This window comes from Mesocricetus auratus, unplaced genomic scaffold, assembly GCF_017639785.1.
Source record: "Mesocricetus auratus isolate SY011 unplaced genomic scaffold, BCM_Maur_2.0 Super-Scaffold_100023, whole genome shotgun sequence".
In the NCBI taxonomy this organism is placed as follows: Eukaryota; Metazoa; Chordata; class Mammalia; order Rodentia; family Cricetidae; genus Mesocricetus; species Mesocricetus auratus.
Genome location: NW_024429204.1, coordinates 3,014,169 through 3,033,123, shown reverse-complemented (window position 1 = coordinate 3,033,123; position 18,955 = coordinate 3,014,169). Strand labels below are relative to the sequence as shown.

The following is an 18,955-nucleotide window of genomic DNA, read 5'->3' as shown; positions in this document are numbered from 1 at the left end:
GTGAGCCCCTGTCTCAAAATAAGTCAATTTCAGAAAGGGGGGGGCTCAGATGTAAATAAAGCGCTTATTGCGCACACGTGAGGACCTTGAATCTCCAGCACTAGTGAAAACATCCGGGTGTGCCTGCAAATACCTCCCTGGGGAAGCTGCGATGGAAGGATCCTCGGGGCCTTCTGGGACAGCTATTCTGGTCATTCAGTCGAATTTTGTCCTACCCACACGTATGCACATAGACACGAACACACATGGACACACACACAACACACACAGTCCGGAGATAATGCTCAGTGGGACGACATTGGCTTAGGCTTGAGTTCAATCCCCAATACTGAAAAGAAAAAAAAATCAGTTGATCAGCAAAGACTAGACTTGGGGAGCAGAGGAAGTGGTACTGTGATCCAGCCTCTGCTGTGCCCGTGCCCTGTGCTTCCAACGCCCATCCGACCACGGACAACTGCCCTGCGCTCTGGGCGGCTTAGACTCATCTCCCAACGACCCTAAGAACAGTGCTTTTCCCTTGGAAGTGTTTGGGCGATTAGCAGAGTCAGTGTACGTGGAGGGCAGCCGCCCGGGCAAGCTGGACAGAGCCCAGACTTGCCTGGCTGCCAGCCAGGGCCCAGCTGGGAGGCAGAACCCCGAAGGAGAATTAGCAGGGACTCGGGTGTCCCGAGGCTGCTGTGGAACACGATGCAGGCGCGCAGCTTCAGCAACCGACCAGGCCAGTGATTTAGATGGGCGCTGGGCCACGGAACGCAGAAGAAGAAGAAGAGGGTGGTACCAGACCCCACTCACCCCACTTTAAGGTGTGTTCCCTCCCACGCTTCCCCGGGCCTCTGAAAGCAATGTTAACGCGGAGCCTTCTGCGCTAGTCCACAGGGGGGCATCGTGCGCCTGTCCGGAATCTGGGAGAGGCTGCATTCTGCCCCGGAGGCCGGCGGAAGTTCACCAGCCGCAGAGACGAGCTTTGACGCCGCCACCGCTGCTTGCGCAGTGGGGAGACCTACCCAGCTTAGGGATCCCTGTTGCTCTCTGCTGATCCGAAGGTGAGGGCCAGTCGTCCGTCTGAGACACAGAGTCGGGGGCCACAGGACCCAGCTGCATCAGGACCATCAGGAAGTGTTGACACCTCAGGGCCAGCCTCATGGGGGACCTGGGTGGAAAGGCATGCCGTGGGTACCACTGGGGCGGAGCAACTAGACCTTTTGGATGATATTTTATTGAGCTGTTTACATAGGTTACAACTCGCCCATTTAAACTGTACAGTTCAATGGGGTTGGCTTACATATGTATGGTTATATAATCACGGCCCCAAGCAATTTCAGAACATTTAGCGCCACGCAGAAAATCCCCCTGAGCCTGTGAGCCCACTTCCCAAAGCCCTACCCCAAAGCAACATGGTTCTTGTTCCTGACCACTTCCCAAAGCCCTATCCTAAAGCAACATGGTTCTTATTCCTGACCGCTTCCCAAAGCTCTACCCCAAGTCAACATGCTCCAGGTGTCTTCATTCACTCTCCCTCCCAGGAATAGTGTCTACATAATCTACATAATCGCAAACTTCTAAAAGGCATCTACTGGCAAGCTTGACACCATAAGTTTGATTCCCAGGTCCCTACATTGTGGGAGGGGAGAACTGATTAATGAGGCTTAGCCTTGGACCACCATAGATGTGCACCATTGTCCCTCCCCCCCATAAAAGTAACAGCTATTTTTTTTTTTTTTTTGGTTTTTACGAGACAGGGTTTCTCTGTATTGTTTTGGAGGCTGTCGGTCCAGCCCGGCCTCCAACTCACAGAGATCCCACTGCCTCTGCCTCCCGAGTGCTGGGATTAAAGGCGTGCGCCACCACCGCCCGGCAATTTTACCTTCAAAAACTTCCACAAGGCGGGCGATAGTGGTACATGCCTTTAATCCCAGCAGACAGGTGGGTTTCTGTGAGTTCCAGGACAGGATCCAAAGCTACAGAGAAACCATGTCTTGAAACAAACAAACAAACAGACAAAAACCTTCTCAAAGAAATCAGACCCACTCACATTCCCTCAGAACTGGCGGAGTCTGAAGCTGACCATTGGTGCGGAGCCTCTCCACACAGGCTCTAGGTCTATGGGGCAGTTGTGAATCGCTTGGCACAGCCTTCACGATTGCAAGCGCGGGTGCAATGGCCTGGAGACACCGTCTTGATCCCCAGTGGCCCGCCAGCCTGATTCTTCACGCCTCCTGAACTCCTTTTCCCTCAGTTCTCTGTAGCAGCTCCTCTAGGGAGGGTCATTTCTTAGTGACCTACCTATTTTGGTGACTTTGAAGGCAGTTTTGTGCCCAGTGCTTGGGAGACGGTTTAATCCACTGTTCATTCTGCAGTCTTGGGTGACAGAAGAAGGGGGCAGGAAGGAGGGGCAGGAGGAGGGCATGCAGGGGTGCTGAGGTAGACATCTCTCAGAAAGTGGCATTTGTTGAGACCTGAAGGATGGGGGGGGCTGCGGTTGTAGCTCATTTGGTAGAAGGCTTTCTTATTGTGTACGAAGCCTTGGGTTTGAATCTCAGCACTATATGGACTGGAATAGCGATAATTCCAGCATTTTGGGAGGTAGAGGTAAGGAGGATCAGAACTTCAAGGACATCCTTGGCTACATAACATATTAGAGGATAGCTTGGGCTACACGATAGAGGATAGCTTGGGCTATATGAAAGAACGGTCCATGCGGCATCAAGGGAGAGATCATTCTGGGGGAGGAAAAAGCAGGAGGAGGAGGAGGAGAGGCAATGAGTCAGGTCTGGGAGCAGGAGCATGGCTTGCGTTAAGGGACGATGAGGCTGTTAGCAGAGAGCCAGTCCAGCGTGTGCCAACCCAGAGAGACCACAGTGGGCAGGACAGCGGAAGAAGGTGAGAAGGGGTCACTCTCTGGCCGTACAAAAGGAAGAGCCAGCAAGCCTCGTTGACGGATTAGACCCAGGGCGGCAGAGGCAGCAGAGGGCAAGCCATCACCAAAGGAAACGTAGCAGCATGGTCAAGTCCAGTCAGCACCTTCAGCCATGTTTATACATCAGATGTGTTTGATTTTAAGCGCCTCCAGGGGCAGTGGTGGCGCACGCCTTTAATCCCAGCACTGGGGAGGCAGAGGCAGGTGGATCTCTGAGTTCAATTCCAGCTTGGTCTACAGAGCAAGTTCCAGGACAGCCTCCAAAGCCACAGAGAAACCCTGTCTAGAAAAATCAAACCAAACCAAACCAAAACAAAACAAAACCAAAAACCAAAACACCCTCCTCTAATGCTAGACTAATGAGTAAAACCTTCCCCCAATACGTAAGCAGCTAATATCTACTGAATTAAGTAATGGCAATGATTTGTGAGCTATCCAGATGTTACGTTTGTTAATCTCTACTGCATCCTGCTCTGTCTTTCATCCTAAGCCTGATGTCCACAAGTGATTACACATGTGAGGTCCGGGGCCACAAATATAGTTAGTGTGTTGCACACTAGGCTTTTGTGTGTCCCACACAGCATAGACGTCAACTGATACATATTTTGTAGACCGATTGTAAATGTAACACTAACATGGTAACACAATGGCTACAGGTGTGGACCCTGAGACCAGGCCTGGGAGTCTCCTGGGTACAGCCACATTCCTAGGGGGTGGGTGAGCGATGCCAGTGTCTGGGCAGCTAGGGTATGGGCATTGATGTGAAAGTCAAGGGCCTTCTATCTAGCTTGCATTGAGTCTGGACCAACCAAATCGTCTCGTTGGGAGAAAAGCTTAAAGCTGGGGCGAGACTGGAGGGTGAGGGGCTGGAGAGATGACCCCAGAGTTAAGAGCACTGGCTGCTCGTGCAGAGGACCCAGGTTCAATTCCAGCACCCGCACGGTGCCTCCCAACTGTGTATAAAGCCAGTTCCAAGGCATCCGGTGCCCTTTTCTAGCCTTCTGAGAAACCAGCATGCACATGGGGCACATAAACACACAGGCACACGCAAAAATAAATCAGTAAAAAGTATTTAAAGATATGCGGTTCTAAAGCCTGGCAGTGGTGGCGCACGCCTTTAATCCCAGCACTAGGGAGGCAGAGGCAGGCGGATCTCTGTGAGTGCGAGGCCAGCCTGGTCTACAGAGCGAGTTCCAGGACAGACTCCAAAACAATACAGAGAAACCGTGTCTCGAAAAACCAAAAAACAAAACAAAACAAAAAAAAACCATGAGTTTCTGGGAAAATGGGTCTTTCCTTCCTTCCTTCCTTCCTTCCTTCCTTCCTTCCTTCCTTCCTTCCTTCCTTCCTTCCTTCCTTCCATTTATTTCTGGACTAGGAGGAACAAGTTGATGGCAAAGGTTTCCTTTCTTGCTCTCCCAGTAGGCTGAGGTGGTTTGGGCTCTAATCTCCGAATTCAACTTTTTGCTGTTGGCCATGTGTCAGGAGTTGGAGAGATAAGGTTTTATAATTCCCACCCCGGTTGCTGCATGTGTCAGGAGTTGGAGAGATAAGGTTTTATAATTCCCACCCCGGTTGCTGCACTATTGATTGACTGGATCCAACTGGTTCACAGCTCTGACTCCATGAAGGTGTTAAGAGCAGGGCTTTGTTAGGGAAGGGGCCTGTATCACACCGCTGGCCCTGACTCGGCCAATGTGAGGTGAGGCCCGGGTCTTGAAGGTTTCTTGTCTTGTTTTAGTTTGGTTGTTTTATTTTATTCAAAGACGCTGGCATCAAAGTGTAGTCATATGTCACTCATCTGAGAAGGAGGTACAGTCAGCTACCCTTGTCCCTTGTGTTCAAGCCAAAGTTTGTTCTTGAGTCTCTTAGGAGCAACCTCAGCCCCCAGCTATCTGTCATGGGGGCCCAGCACTCACCTTGCTCTGAGTTTAAAATCATTATGGCCCCAAAGGCCAAGAGAGGTGACTCAGATCGCCAGAGGCGCTTCCTCTGAGAAAGTGAGAGAGTAAGAGTGACAGGCCCAGGAAGGCCACTTGAATTAGCCTGAATTTCCACAGTTGTCCTATTGTCTGATTGGTTTTGTTTCTAATGTCCCGTGTCTAATTTATAGATTTGTCATACATCCATTTATAGGAAGACTATGGCATGTGTGTGTGTGTGTGTGTGTGTGTGTGTGTGTGTGTGTGTGTGTATGTGTGTGTGTTTCAGTATGATCCCCTGGAGGTCTTGGAGCATATTCCTATAGATGAGGGGACAACTGTCTTTATCTCCACTTTATGGGAGGGCGGGGCTCTGGGATGGTAAGTGTGCTGTCCATCATTTCCCAGCTGAGAGCAATTTCAAGTCACACGATTCTAAGTCTAACCAGTAATCATCTCCACCAAGTCATGTGACCTTCTATGAGATTCTGGAAGCACGACATGGGCTTCCTTCATTCTCTCCTGGTTCTGAAGTTGAATATAGGCACCTCGTGTGACCCGGGACATTGGTGGTATCAATGCTGTTCTGCCATGGAGAAGTTTTCTCTTCTACTAATGTGGGTTCTGGAGTTGGAAAAGATTTCAGGTGCAGTCGTGGAAGTGGCGACTCTTGCTGAGTGTCAGTACCAGCCATAGCTTCCCACATCCTTCTAACTAAACTCAGAACGCTTTGACAAGTTCACAAGCCCCAAGACAGTGACCGTGTGGCACTGGTCACAGTCCACACTCCAGCTAGTGGGGGGTCCCAAGTACATTACCGTGTGGTATCAAGCAAATCACATAACCCTTCTTACCCCTGTTTCCTCATCTGCAACATGAGGAGGGCGAATGCCCAGTAAAATGAACCCCGCCTGACCTGGGAACTTTTAAAGTTAGTGACTGGAGGGTTGCTGTTTACAGCAGAAGCCCTTGTGGTGGACAGTGGGGAGGATGCCCATGGCAGTGGGGGGGGGGCTCCGTCCTGCACAGGTTCCCTTGAGCCTATCGCTACTCTAGAAATAAAGCTTCATCCGAGAAACGAGATGATAGTAGCAGCTGCAGGCAGGAGAATGAAGAATTAACCCGTGCAGCCTGTGGCGCCTGCTTCACGAGCAAGTCTAATGTATAGGGCAAAAGCCTGGAGATTTAAATGAAAGACAGGACGTCCGGCCGTTTGCGCTGAGAGAATGAGTGTGTGTGTGCCTGTGCCTGTGCCTGTGTGTGTGTGTGTGTGGTGTGTGTGTGTGTGTGTGTGTGTGTTTATTGCAAGGAGGGAGCAGCCTTATATACAGACTCACAGCACAGTGGAGAAGCCCCAGGTGTAAGAGTTCGTGTTTTCATAATTAGAGGCTGATGCCAGTGGTGCAAGGCCGGGGCTGTGAGCCAGGACTAGGAAACAGGACGCACGTGTGGTTATTGGCTGACAAGCAACTCACAGAGACCCCGTGGGGCCTGGGCCCAACACAGCCAAGTGTGGCAAAGCATCAAAGCTCAGGAGGCAGAGGCAGAGCATTGACAGAAGCTTTTGTTTTTAAGATTTATTGGAGCAGGGGGGTTGGTGGCCCACGCCTTTAATCCCAGCACTCGGGAGGCAGAGGCAGGCGGATCTCTGTGATTTTGAGGCCAGCCTGGTTTACAGAGCGAGTTCCAGGACAGCCTCCAAAGCCACAGAGAAACCCTGTCTCGAAAAACAAAAAACAACAACAAAAAAAGATTTATTGGTTCTATGTTCGTGCATATGGGTGTTTGGCTTGCATGTATGTTTGTATGTGTAGGCGTAACGCGATCTCCGAGGGAGACGGGAAATGGCACAGGATGCAGGAACCCAATTTTACACTTGTATGTTTGAGTATGTGTGTGTGCATCTACTCGTGTCTGCACTGTGTGTGAGTCTGCGTGTGTGTATACACTCGTTTGTATGCACCCGAGTGCATGCATGTTTTTGTATAGTGGTCATGTGTGCACATGTTCCTGTTTGGGTGCACATATGCTCGAGTCCCCCCCATACGTGTGCTTGCATGTGCACTCATGTATGCTGTTGTGTGTGTGTGCGTGTGTGCGCACACATTTGTGTGCCTGTTTGTGGGTGTCTCCATGCATATGGGCATATGCAAATCAGTTGCTTTGAGTTGCTTTTCTTAGAAAGGCTAGAGCAGTGGGGTCTCTAAGTCTTGTCTGTTTGACCCCTCTCACCCCTCCCATCTTGCAGAAGTTTGCAGAAGGAACCCAGTTGTTGCATGGTGCGGTGGGACCCATGAGTGGCTCCACCTTGGTTTTGCTAGCTGGGTCTAGCACAGGAGTTTGGCGTAAACAGTGGCCTCCTATGAGTTTTATTATCTGACCATTATTACTATTGCTTTGTCTTTTAATTCAGTAATCCAGCATAGAGGGATGTGAACGCCAGGTGTTTTGCTCTGGTTGGCCAGAGACTGCCCACGCCCTCTAGCAGGCATGTTCTATGGTCACACTTCCCGGATGTTGCTGATAGGATCAGGGAGCGACCAGAGTCTCCTGCCCAGGAATTTCAGACCCTGGTGGGCCCCACTGACCAGAACCCCTGCTGGGACTGTTGCTAATACAAATATCTGGGAGATGGCTGGGGTTGAGGGGTGGGAAGCGGCTCTACCAAGCCAGTTGAGCCAGGGAAAGCTGGTTTGCGGAATACCAGAAGAAGAGAGAAAAGACAGACTCTGGAGATCACCATGGAAGGCCTCACCCTCCCTGGGGATCGGAGTGGAGATTGGGCGGGGGACTGGGGGGCCTGGTGGGAAGGGTGGGGGGAGGGAGGGAGAGAGAGGGAGAGGGAGCTGGGATTGACATGTGAAACAAGCTTGTTTCTAACTTAAATAAAAAAATAATAAGAGAGAAAAACTGGGGGTTCCGGAACTCTCCTTCCGTGACTTGACCCTTCTGAAGCCCCTGCAGCAGATCTCAGTGTTAGAAGACCCACATCACTGAGCAAGTGTGCCCAAGTCTCCGAGCACACGTTTCTGTCTCCCGTGGGTTTCAACTCACGCCTCACTCCCGAGTTATTCCCATGAATTTCTTCTCATCAAATTACGTCAGATCAGATCAGATTCTACAAGACAGTCACCTAGCATGACAGGGTCATCCCTGCGGTCTCCTTCGCTAGGCTGGGCTGCTGGGGGAGTCTAATGGAGGCCGTGTGTAGTCCTGGGCTTTCACCAAATACGCCAAGCAAACAACAGTGTTTCATATTTGACTCTGGGCTTTGACCCTCATGGTTTGTGTGTCTTTGGGTACGTTATTTAACTTTCTTGCTCTTTACATATGAGACAATGAAAACATACCATGTAGAGGAGGTTACAGGCTTAGCACAGAGTCTAACTAAGTCAGGGATCCATAAGTACATTCCTCGTAAGCCCTCCCCCTTTCTTCTGCCACCTTGTGAGGTTTGGAGGGACAGCCAGGGTACTGCCAGGGAGATTAGCAGCCTCCTTTTATGATCAGAATTGCTTCCTAGGCATAAAATGATAGAAGTGTGGGGGAGGGGGCATTTTACACACCACCCAGTATGGGGCTTAACTTTCTTCTTCCTCGATGTCCTTTCTTCTGAAAGTTTTAGGGACCCCTGAGAACACAGATGTACGAAACAGTAATGCAAACCACCAGACATTTGCCAATATTAAATCATAAGAAACATATTTTAAAGCAATTCTTTAGCATGCATACAGTTTTCCATTATTAAAGATGAAGTAAATTAGTATACTGGTAAAATGGATGTGCTTGTTTCTTTTTCATAAAGAATTAAATCTTGACTGAATATCTGTAGGTTATCATCAACATCTTTTGGATTTTAATTGAGAACAATTAATACAAACATCTGGCAGAAGTATGTTTTGAACTGTGGCAGAAATTGCTGGAAATTCTGCTCTAATCCCAAGCCAAATTCACTGAGCAATTTTTGTTTGGTTTTTCGAGACAGGGTTTCTCTGTATTGTTTTGGAGGCTGTCCTGGAATAGCTCTGTAGACCAGGCTGGCCTCGAACTCACAGAGATCCGCCTGCCTCTGCCTCCTGAGTGCTGGGATTAAAGGCTTGCGCCACCACCATCCAGCCACTGAACAAATTTTGTTTTTGTTTTGAGGGAGACTCTCTCGCAGGCCAGCCTGGCCCTGAACTTGTGTGTACATCTGGGGATGACCTTGCCTGTTGATGCTCCTGTCTCCATTAATGACTTTAAAAATGAAACTCAAGCCAGCAGCTTGCACAGCATTTCAATTTTCTTGAGACTATGCACCTAGTTTGAACAGGAACTTGAGGTAAGTCTCCTGCCTCAGTGTTCTTAGTGCTGGAATTATAGGCACAGCCCCCTGAGGCCGGGTTCAGCCCAGCCTGACCTCAGGCCTCCTCTGTTTCCGCTCACCACCTATAACTCCTCCTCTTTGTCAACCAATCTTGGCTCATACTTCAACTTCTGAGTTGACTGTCCCTGGCTCTGGTGACCCTTCCTCTCCCTAGATACAGCTGCTCGGACTTTCTTGTAAGCCTAGGTGCCGGAACAGTGTCTGGCAGGTCGACCGTGGGCCCCACAGCCCAGGCCGGATTCCAGACACACGGTTGATATCTGCTACATGCACCATCCCTCCCTTCTTGGCTGAAGGCCGGCCGTGCCCTCCCTGCCCCACCCCTCACCTTACCCTACCACGCCCTGCTGGAAGATGCAGAAAGGCCAGCTGTACCCAGTTCATGCATATTTAACCGAGACCAAAAATGCCATGGCTGAATGGTGGCGGCGCAGGCTCAGCAGGTGGGACGCAGAGGCTCACCCGCATTTACAGTGTACCCTGGGGCATGGCTGAGGATGCTGTCCCTTGTCCCCAGCCGTGGAGCCAGCGCTGGCTCTCATTTCTTTCTTTTTTTTTTTTTTTTTTTTTTTTTTTTTTGGTTTTTCGAGACAGGGTTTCTCTGTACTGTATTGGAGCCTGTCCTGGAACTCACTCTGTAGACCAGGCTGGTCTCGAACTCACAGAGATCCGCCTGCCTCTGCCTCCCGAGTGCTGGGATTAAAGGCGTGCGCCACCAACGCCCAGCGCTGGCTCTCATTTCTGTTGAAGAATCAAAACCCTCTTCATGGGGAAACCCTTCACTCTTGGGGTGTCCACGGGCAGGAAGGGGTGCTCCTACGGCTTCCCGGGATGCTGTGCGGCGTCCTCCTAACCCAGGAAGAGGAGCCAAACAGAAGCAGTGGCCTCTGAGGCAATGAAGACCTTCTGCACAAGCCCTGGGGCGTTCGCGGCAGCGAAGCGGAGGGAGCTCTATTTCCGCCTTCTAACACCCACTCGGGGATGCGACTCACTGGAAATCATGTGTTCCTGATTTCCACTAGTTTCTTCTCAAAAGTCCACGAAGAGGACCCGTTGATCTCAGTCTTTAATCCCAGCACTCGGGAGGCAGAGGCAGGCGGATCTCTGTGAGTTTGAGGCCAGCCTGGTCTACAGAGCGAGTTCCAGGACAGGTTACAAAATAATACAGAGAAACCCTGTCTCGAAAAAATAAACAAACAACAACAAAAAAAGGGCAAAATGAAACACCAAATTAGTGCTTCATATATGGTGGTATACCATGATGCCCTTTAACAAGATAAAGTCAAAAAAACCCAAACCAACAACAACAACAACAAAAAAACAAAAACCAATCAAACAACCAAACAAAAAAAACCCTAAGCCTAAAGTAATTGTGATGCTCATAGGGTTCTGCCAAGATCTACCCCCTTTCTCCCTTTCTAATCGTAATCCACAGTACACTGTAGCCGGTGCTGGGGTGACTTGAAGCTCTCAGATCATCAAAGCACCCCTATAGGAAATGCCAGCGGTTCCTGTATGAGGCAGATCTGAATGCCACCTCATCTGCCCAGCTCTGGAAGCTGGCGGTTGTATGTTAGTCACAGCCACTAGACCCGGGCCCTGAAGCGGCCCCTTGGGGAAGCCGTTTTCCTAGGCAAGCTGCCTGGCTCCGATGATTTAGGGGCAGGGTAGGGTGTAGGTGGTCACGACTTTCTGGCAGCTGTACACAATGTCCGTGCTGTTAGAGGCACGGTTCTTCACTTTGGGGGCTCAAGAAGCCCTCTGAAAAGAAAGAATTCGACCCTCCCCTCCCCGCCCCACAGAGCCACGCTTTCCTCCTTCAAAGTCTCTAGGATTCTGGCCTCTAGCCTCCAGGGTGACCCTGGCCGGAGAGGCTCTGGTGCTCCTCGGGGTCTCTCAGTACCCTGATTGCCTCCAATCCAGCCTGGCACCTGGGACCCCGGAAGGAGGCTGGGGCGGGGCGGGGCGGGGCGGGCGAGGCTCCGGACCCCGCCCACCCGCGGACCTCTAGGGAGAGCAGGAGCTGCAGGACTCAGGACGCAGCAGAGACTCTGGAGCAACCGGTGCGCTAGAGCCATGAAGATGCATTTCTGCATCCCGGTGTCCCAGCAGCGGCCAGACGCGCTGGGGGGCCGCTACGTGGTGGGTCTGGGGGCCCCGGGGCCGGCTGGGTGTGGAGGGGCTCGGTGACCCTGCGCGCTCCCGTCATCCTCCCCCTGCCCCAAGCATCACCAGGCTCGCCTTGGATAACCCCCGGCGGCGGGTGTCTGTGCTTTCAGCTGTACTCCGTGTACCTGGACGGGTTCCTCTTCTGCAAGGTACGCTACAGCCAGCTGCACCGCTGGCATGAGCAGGTGAGCCTGGTGGGGTGCCCGAAGGCTTGGGCTGTGTGTCTGAAAGACAACGGACGGACAGTGTGCGTGGTGGGGAGGGGGGCGCGGGCAGCCCGACCCCTGCTTTGTGAACCACACTCGCTCTTTAAAGCCCAGCGCAATCTCCTATGCCAACATCTCCGAACATGAGCTTGTAACATGAGCAGGACCATACCCACCTCCTTCCTCTGGCTCCCTGCACACGGCCCCCACGCCTCTCCCAGAGTGAGAGCAAGCCGGACAGGAGGAATTATAGAGGGTGCCTTTTTATGCCTTCTCCGGTTCCAGTCCTGACTCATCGGGCCCAGCTCCCCAAGTCCCTTTGCTGGCAAACCCAAGGCTCGCCAGCTTAACGGGCCACACTCAGAACGGACTGGGTTGTGACCCCTCAATGGAAAAGAGTCAGAGACTCAAAAAGCGTCTCTCGCAATCCAGGAGGACTTCTGGCAGGAAGGTGGCCTGAGTTGGGACTGGTTCTGAGATGGTCCAGGAGCGGTCTTTCAAGCAGAGTGTTGTGACGGTGGCAGATAGGAGCAGGGGGTGAGAGACCAGGGAGAGAGGAAGAGAAAAGCCGGGCGAGGTGTCTCATCCCTGTAATCCTAGCCCATGGGAGACTGAGGCAGGGGGATGGAGAATTCAGGACAGGGGGTGGGGAGGGCAGGAAAATCAGATTATGTGGCAGGGAGGAGCATCCTACTGTAGCAGGGGGAGCACCCTAACCATGGCAGGGAGGAGCACCCTAACCGTAGCAGGGAGGAGTACCATGGCTGTGGCAGGGAGGAGCATCCTACTGTAGCGGGGGGAGCACCCTAACCGTGGCAGGGAGGAGTACCATGGCTGTGGTAGGGAGGAGCATCCTAACTGTGGCAGGGAGGAGCACCCTAACCATGGTAGGGAGGAGCACCCTAACTGTGGCAGGGAGGAGCATCCTACTGTAGCAGGGAGGAGCACCCTAACTGTGGCAGGGAGGAGCATCCTAGCCGTGTCAGGGAGGATCACCCTAGCCATTTGAGTCCTGTCCTGATGCTCCCTGTGCAACCCTGGGCCCTGCAAATTGACATTGCCTTCACAGACTTCTCTATCTGGGGGAAGTAGCCCAGGCAAGGGGACAGAGGTGTCAACCAAACTGGCTGTATTCCTCTAAGGGCGCAGAGAGCTGGCCAGGGCAGCCACACGGCAGACATTTGCAGTTCAGTAGCAGAGGGTAAGCTGCCAGCCACCCAGGGAGTTTCACAGGGGAGTAAGGCCCCGGCTGACCATGTCAGAGAGCACAGGTCACACCTCGCCTCAGAGACACGCCCTTCTCTTTCCCAGACTAGCTCTCCACATACCCCAGCTGACAGGAGCTCGTGGCCACATCACCTGGACAGGTAGACCTACTTAATCTTACAGGTGCTCAATATGTGGGCTATAAATCCAGTCATTTTCTTCCTCCCTCCCTCCCTCTCTCCCTCCCTCCCTCCCTTCCTTCCTCTATTTCTTTTTGAGTCAGGGTCTCAGTATGTAGCTCTGGCTGTCCTGGAACTCACTATGTAGACCAGGTGGACGGACCCACCAGCCTCTGCCTCCCAAGTGCTGGGATTAAAGCTGTGCACCACTGCGCCTAGTTAAATTCAGTTCTTACAGCTGAAAACCACGTTGCTAAAGTTATAGTCTCTATTTACCATGACACACATGTAACAAGCTTCATACAGAGCTCTTAAGGAAATAAGACTGGAAAGGAATCTATGCTCCCCCACACACATGTACAACGCCTTTCCCTATAAAGGTGCTTTGTATTTGGTTAGATTAAGAATTTGGGGCTAGCAAAAAGGCTCGGTGGCACTTGCAGCAAAGCCTTGTTGACCTGAGTTCAGTCCCAGGGACTGACCTGGTGGGAGATGATCACCAACTCCCAGCAGGGACATTGGTGGCACATGCCTTTAACCTCAGCACTCGGGAGGCAGAGGCAGGCGGATCTCTGTGAGTTCGAGGGCAGCCTGGTCTACAGAGCGAGTTCCAGGACAGGGTCCAAAACAATACAGAGAGACCCTGTCTCGAAAAACAAAAGCAAAACAAAACAAAAAGATCGCCAACTCCTGCAGGCTGTCCTCTGACGTCACACCTGTGCTCCTCCACAAGAACCGAAAAAAAATTTTTTAAAGGATTTTGGAGCCATTTTACATCCATTTAAAAAAGGAGTGGGGAATAAAAACTGGGAGAGAAGGATCTGGGAAAACCCTTCAACTGTTTCATGCCCCTGATGGAGAAGACACACACACACTTACACATGCATACACAGACATACACACACATACACATATACACATACAAACACACTTACACAGACATACACACTCACACACACTTACACAACATACAAACACACACACATACACAAACTACACACATATACAAACATGCAGATACACACACAGACATACACACTTACAGACATACACACACTTACACACACATATACAGACATACACACACAAATAAGCAGATACACACATACAGACATGTGCACGCACATACACACACACACAAATAGACAGGCACACACATGCGCACTCCCTCTTGGGCATGCGTGCGCAAGCACACACATGCACAGACAGGCACACACATACGAACACACACACTCACACAATTGCACACCTACATGAATACACGCGCACAGACACACACGACTGTGCACTCACAGTTGCATGCACACACACACTCTCGAACACGCACAGCCACACACACACCACACACCAGGCTGAGGATGTACTCAGCTGGTAGAGGGCTTGCCCAGCACATTGGAAGCCCCGGGTTCGATCCCCGGTATTTTGTGAAGCAGGCATGGTAGCACATGCCTGTAACCCTGCACTGGGGAGGTGGAGGCTGGAGGATCAGAAGTTCAAGATCGTCTTCAGCCATGCACTGAGTTCAAGGCCAGCCTAGGAAACAAACAGAACAGATGACAAGAACAGCTGAGCAAAACGAGAAAAGCTCAAATAGTCTAATGACAGCAGGAGAGATGACCTCCCCTTCTGATGCCTTCCATGGAGTCTTGATGGAGGCTGAACTCCAGAAGTCTTGCTGAGCTAGTGGCTACAACAGCCAAATCCTGCTGAGCCCAGGTGAGGGGTCTGTGTTGGGCAATTGGGCTGTAGAGACGACAGTTTGACTTTTGGCAGAGTTTGCTCAGCTCACTGTACATTTCCCGTCCGGCCCTGCCCTCCCCCTCCCCTGCCCCTTAGACTGCATTCAACACAAAAGGCCAGAGGTTTCTTGAGGAACCAGTCCTTGCTGTAAAACCTGCTGGGAGGAATTCTGCCTGCCCTGTGACAGGCCATGGCGTCTTAGCCCTGCTGACCTCCCACTTCATGGCCTCAGGGCAGGGGTTCCCCTAGATCCAGTCAGGCAGATGGGTGACTCCGGCGGTCCTGTGGACTCGAGGCTACTGTGACTGGAGCCAATTAGGGAATGTCGGCGACGTATGGATATGCATCAAAGGAGACAGTTCCCTTTCCGGCATCCCTTAGCCAGCCGTCAACTAACCAAGAAGTGATGATCGCACTCGAGGAAGACGGATTTCCCCTTCTATTGATGGAGTGAGGGGAGACGGAGGATCTGGAGGTCCTGGTCGGTGGGGCAGCCCTGGCAGATGGTCCAGCAGCTGGGCCCTTTGACTCTTAGGCGTGGCAGGAACTTTCCTTGGGTTTAAAGGAAACATAATTGCCGTGAGGATGTTTGATACTGGAGCCAATGAGAGCTGAATATTAGACAGGGATTAGGGAGGCATGAGGCAATGGGGTACGGTGGGAGTTTTTGGTTGTTTATTCGTTTGTTTTTGTTTTTAGTTTTTCGAGACAGGGTTTCTCTGTATTGTTTTGGAGCCTGACCTGGAATTCCCTCTGTAGACCAGGCTGGCCTCGAACTCACAGAGATCCGCCTGCCTCTGCCTCCCGAGTGCTGGGATTAAAGGCGTGCGCCACCAACGCCCGGCATAAGCTCAATTTTTTTGTAGCAAGACTTTTAGTTTATAAAAACAATATAGAGTTCCCACACACCAGGCATTCAGTTTCCTCTACTCTTCAAAATATTTATTTAAAAACTGTTTTAAATGTGTATGCGTGTTCTGCCTGCATGTATGTGTAGTATGCGTGTGCATCATGTGTGCTGTGCCCTGAGACCCGACGACTGTTTGTCAGATCCTATGGGAGATGAAGTTACAGATAGTTGTGAGCTACCGTGTGGGTGTTTAGAACCAGACCCAGGTCCCCTGGATGAACACCAGTGCTCTGGACACCTCCCTAGCCTGCTGTCTTCTGTCTCAACATACCTTTAGTGTGCACAGTTGCTATAGTGACCCAGTCAGCAAGGATGCACGCTCACCTCACGGATAGCTTATTCAGATCTGATTAGCTTTTGTCTTGTAGAGAGAAGCCTTTTCCTAGCTAGTTGCTTTGGTTTTTTCCCCTGCCAGTAGCCTGGGCTCTGCCTCGTTGTAGTCCCCAAATAACACACAAGACGCTGTATTAATTATGAAGCTGTTGGCCTTGCTTGTTTCTTACTGGCTAGCTCTGCCTTAAGTATTTACTCCATAATTGTTAATCTAAGTATTTCTCTTACCGGAGAAAAGGGTCCGGACTTCTTACCCTTATGGCGGTTACATCTTGACTCCCTGTGTTTCTCCTACCCCTAGTCCTCCTCGACTCCTAGTCCCACCTATCTTGCTTCCCTATTGGCCAACAGCACTTTATTGACATATACACAGGGCTTCCGAATCATTGTCTAATATCCAATCTCTGCCCAGGACCCAGTACTTGGGGACCACGTTACTCAGACATAGTCACCAACAAGGGACATTGCACATCTAGTCACAGCGCCATCCGTACGTGCACCACACCGATCAGGGGTTCATAAGAAAGCCATCAGCACAGGTCATCCTAGGCTCCTGCTCTTGCCCGTAATCTCACCACGGCAGCGAGAAGTCCGACTGCCTGCCACTCGTCGGCTTCACCGCCCGAGTTTGCATGCTGTGTAGCAGCGTGGGAATCAGCACACACGCCCGTGGAAGACAACGTCATCACCAGCATAGCCCTTAATGCACAGCTGGTTTTCTTTTTGTGTGTGTGTGAGTGCATTCTTCCCGCGGATGTCACACCTTCCTGTAGTTTCGTGGTCCGTTGCTTCTCACTCACTCCTCTCGTTGAGGTGGCGCAGGATGTTTGCAACGGGGCTAGGTTCATCTGTCACGAAGCTGCTCTCCTGCCTAAAGGGCTCTTAAGATATTTGCGAATGTCAAGGTTGTGCTGTGAAGGTTAGCATGCCTGGACAAGTGTAGAGCATGAAGCCCACTTAGCCTCACCACCCTGAAATGTCCTATGCTTTTCCTGTTCGGTACCCTCCAGTCCCACAGCCCTGGTGACGGGTGATCTTTTTATTATCTCTATATTTTTAACCTTTCTCAGGTGGTCACATAATTGAAATCACACAGTAGCTTTTCCAGACTAGCTTCTCTCACTTAGCAACATGCGTGGAAGGTTCACCCGTGTCTTCCTGTTTCATGGATGAATGACGTCCTGTTGTAGGAATAGCTCACTGCTTTTACCCTTCATGTTTTGAAGGTCATCTCTACAGGGTTGCACACAGAGCTGCCATAAACATTTACAAGCAGAGCTTTGAAGATTTATTTTTATTTGCGTGGTGTGTGTGTGTGATGTGTGGTGTGTGTGTGTGTGTGTGTGTGTGATATGTATACTGTATGGGTACATGATGTGTGTGTGTGTCCACGTGTGCGCATGATGTGTGTGCAGGGGCCTTTGGAGGCCAGAAGAGGCTGTCAGAGCCCTTGCTGCTACGCTGCAGTAACTGCCTAGTGAGGTGCTGGGAACTGAACTCTGGTCCTGTGGAGGAGCGGTCAGTGCTCCCAGCAGCTGAGCCGTCTCCCTGGCACCACGCGAAGGTGTCGTGAGGACACGGTCCTCAGATCAGCTCAGTGGAGTGCTCTGAGTGTGACTGCCAGGTTCTACAGGGAACCTACGCTCAACACTGTAAGAAGTTACCAAACTGTCTCCTGAAGGGGCTCTACTGTTTTGTATTCTCTGCATGATGTGTTTTTAAATTCAAAGCACAAAAATAAATGCTGGCGTTGAACGTGGTTCTCTAAGAACCAAACAACAGCCGAGCAATGAGCAGCAGGAAGCCAGACAGTTAATAACTTCTCTATATTCAGACCGGCATTTGGCTGGTAGAAATTTTCTGGGCCAATAGAGGTGCTGTATATGTGCTCCGCCAATTTGGTAGCAGCTTGACACCTGTTACTGTCCATCAAACATGCGGAATGTGGCTAGTATGTGTGACTTAGCGACAGATTTTAAATTTTTATCTCATTGAAATAAGTCATGTGTAACTTTACTTACAAGTGGCTAATCGTATTCATATGGGTGTCATAGTTGTAGATCACTGGGAAGATTTTGCCTTTGACTTGGGGCAGGGGGAGGCACCGCCGAGGGTTCTTAGCTCCGAAGTATTTATTACCTGAGGTGCTGTGTTGGAAGGAGATAGGAGGCCACAAGGAAGCAGAGAGGCAGCCTAGACGGCTGCGTTACAATCCAGAAAGCAAATGTTAGCAGATTTAGCCAGCACAGTGGCATTGCAGTGAAGAGATCAGATTCTCCAGGTGTCCTTAAGCGAGCGACCGTGTGAATTATAACGATGGCAAAGGCAACTGAAATGAAACGGGAATTTAAGGTCTTGTCTGTTTGCTGTCTCCTTTGCCTTGCAGCTGGGTTCTGCTGTTTAAGCTCTGGAATCACCAGGTTTCAGCCGCCCAGGACTCTGGCTGTTTTCCTTCACTTTTAAAAATTATTTTTGTTGCATTGTATGTGCATGCATGTGTGTGTGCATGCGTGTGTGCATGTGTGGGTGTCTATTCGAATGTAGGCGCCTATAGAAGCCGGCAGCATCAGATCTTCTGGGAGCTGGAGTCACAGGCAGGTGTTAGCTACCTGACGTGGGTGGTGACAGTGAAATCTGAGTCCTCTGTAAGAGCAGTGTGTATTTTACCTTACGTGTCGTCTCTCCAGCCCCTAAAAGTTGTTTTTACTCATCTTCCATAAAAGTAACTGCCGCCGCAGTCTTAGGTTCTATACGTTGGGTAGGAGGAGACAGACAGCCTGGGATAGGGTCTCTGTGGTCAGCACTGTCCCATAGGAATGGCATGAACGGCGGATTTTTAAGCTTAGGTGGCCACACTAATTAGAATAAAAAGAGCCAAGAATGGTCACGCACACCTGTAATTCGACTTGGAAGGCAGACTGAGGAGGATCTCTGTGAGTTTGAGGACCGCCAGGGCTACACAGTGAGACAAATCAAAAATGAAAAAAAATCTGACTATAATCTCTGA

The 18,955-nt window shown here is 50.9% G+C and overlaps 1 protein-coding gene across 2 annotated transcripts in view; it reads left to right on the top strand.

The window, feature by feature from the left end:
• Positions 1-11,204: 11,204 nt before the first annotated feature.
• Snx31 (sorting nexin 31) overlaps positions 11,205-18,955 on the top strand; it is a 40,052-nt gene continuing 32,301 nt past the window's right edge. For both annotated transcript variants that reach the window (XM_040730591.1, XM_040730590.1), the window contains exons 1-2: positions 11,205-11,347; positions 11,485-11,559. In XM_040730591.1, coding sequence (XP_040586525.1) covers positions 11,282-11,347; positions 11,485-11,559 — 141 coding nt within the window. In that variant the 5' untranslated portion in view covers positions 11,205-11,281. The remainder of the gene's footprint in view (positions 11,348-11,484; positions 11,560-18,955) is intronic.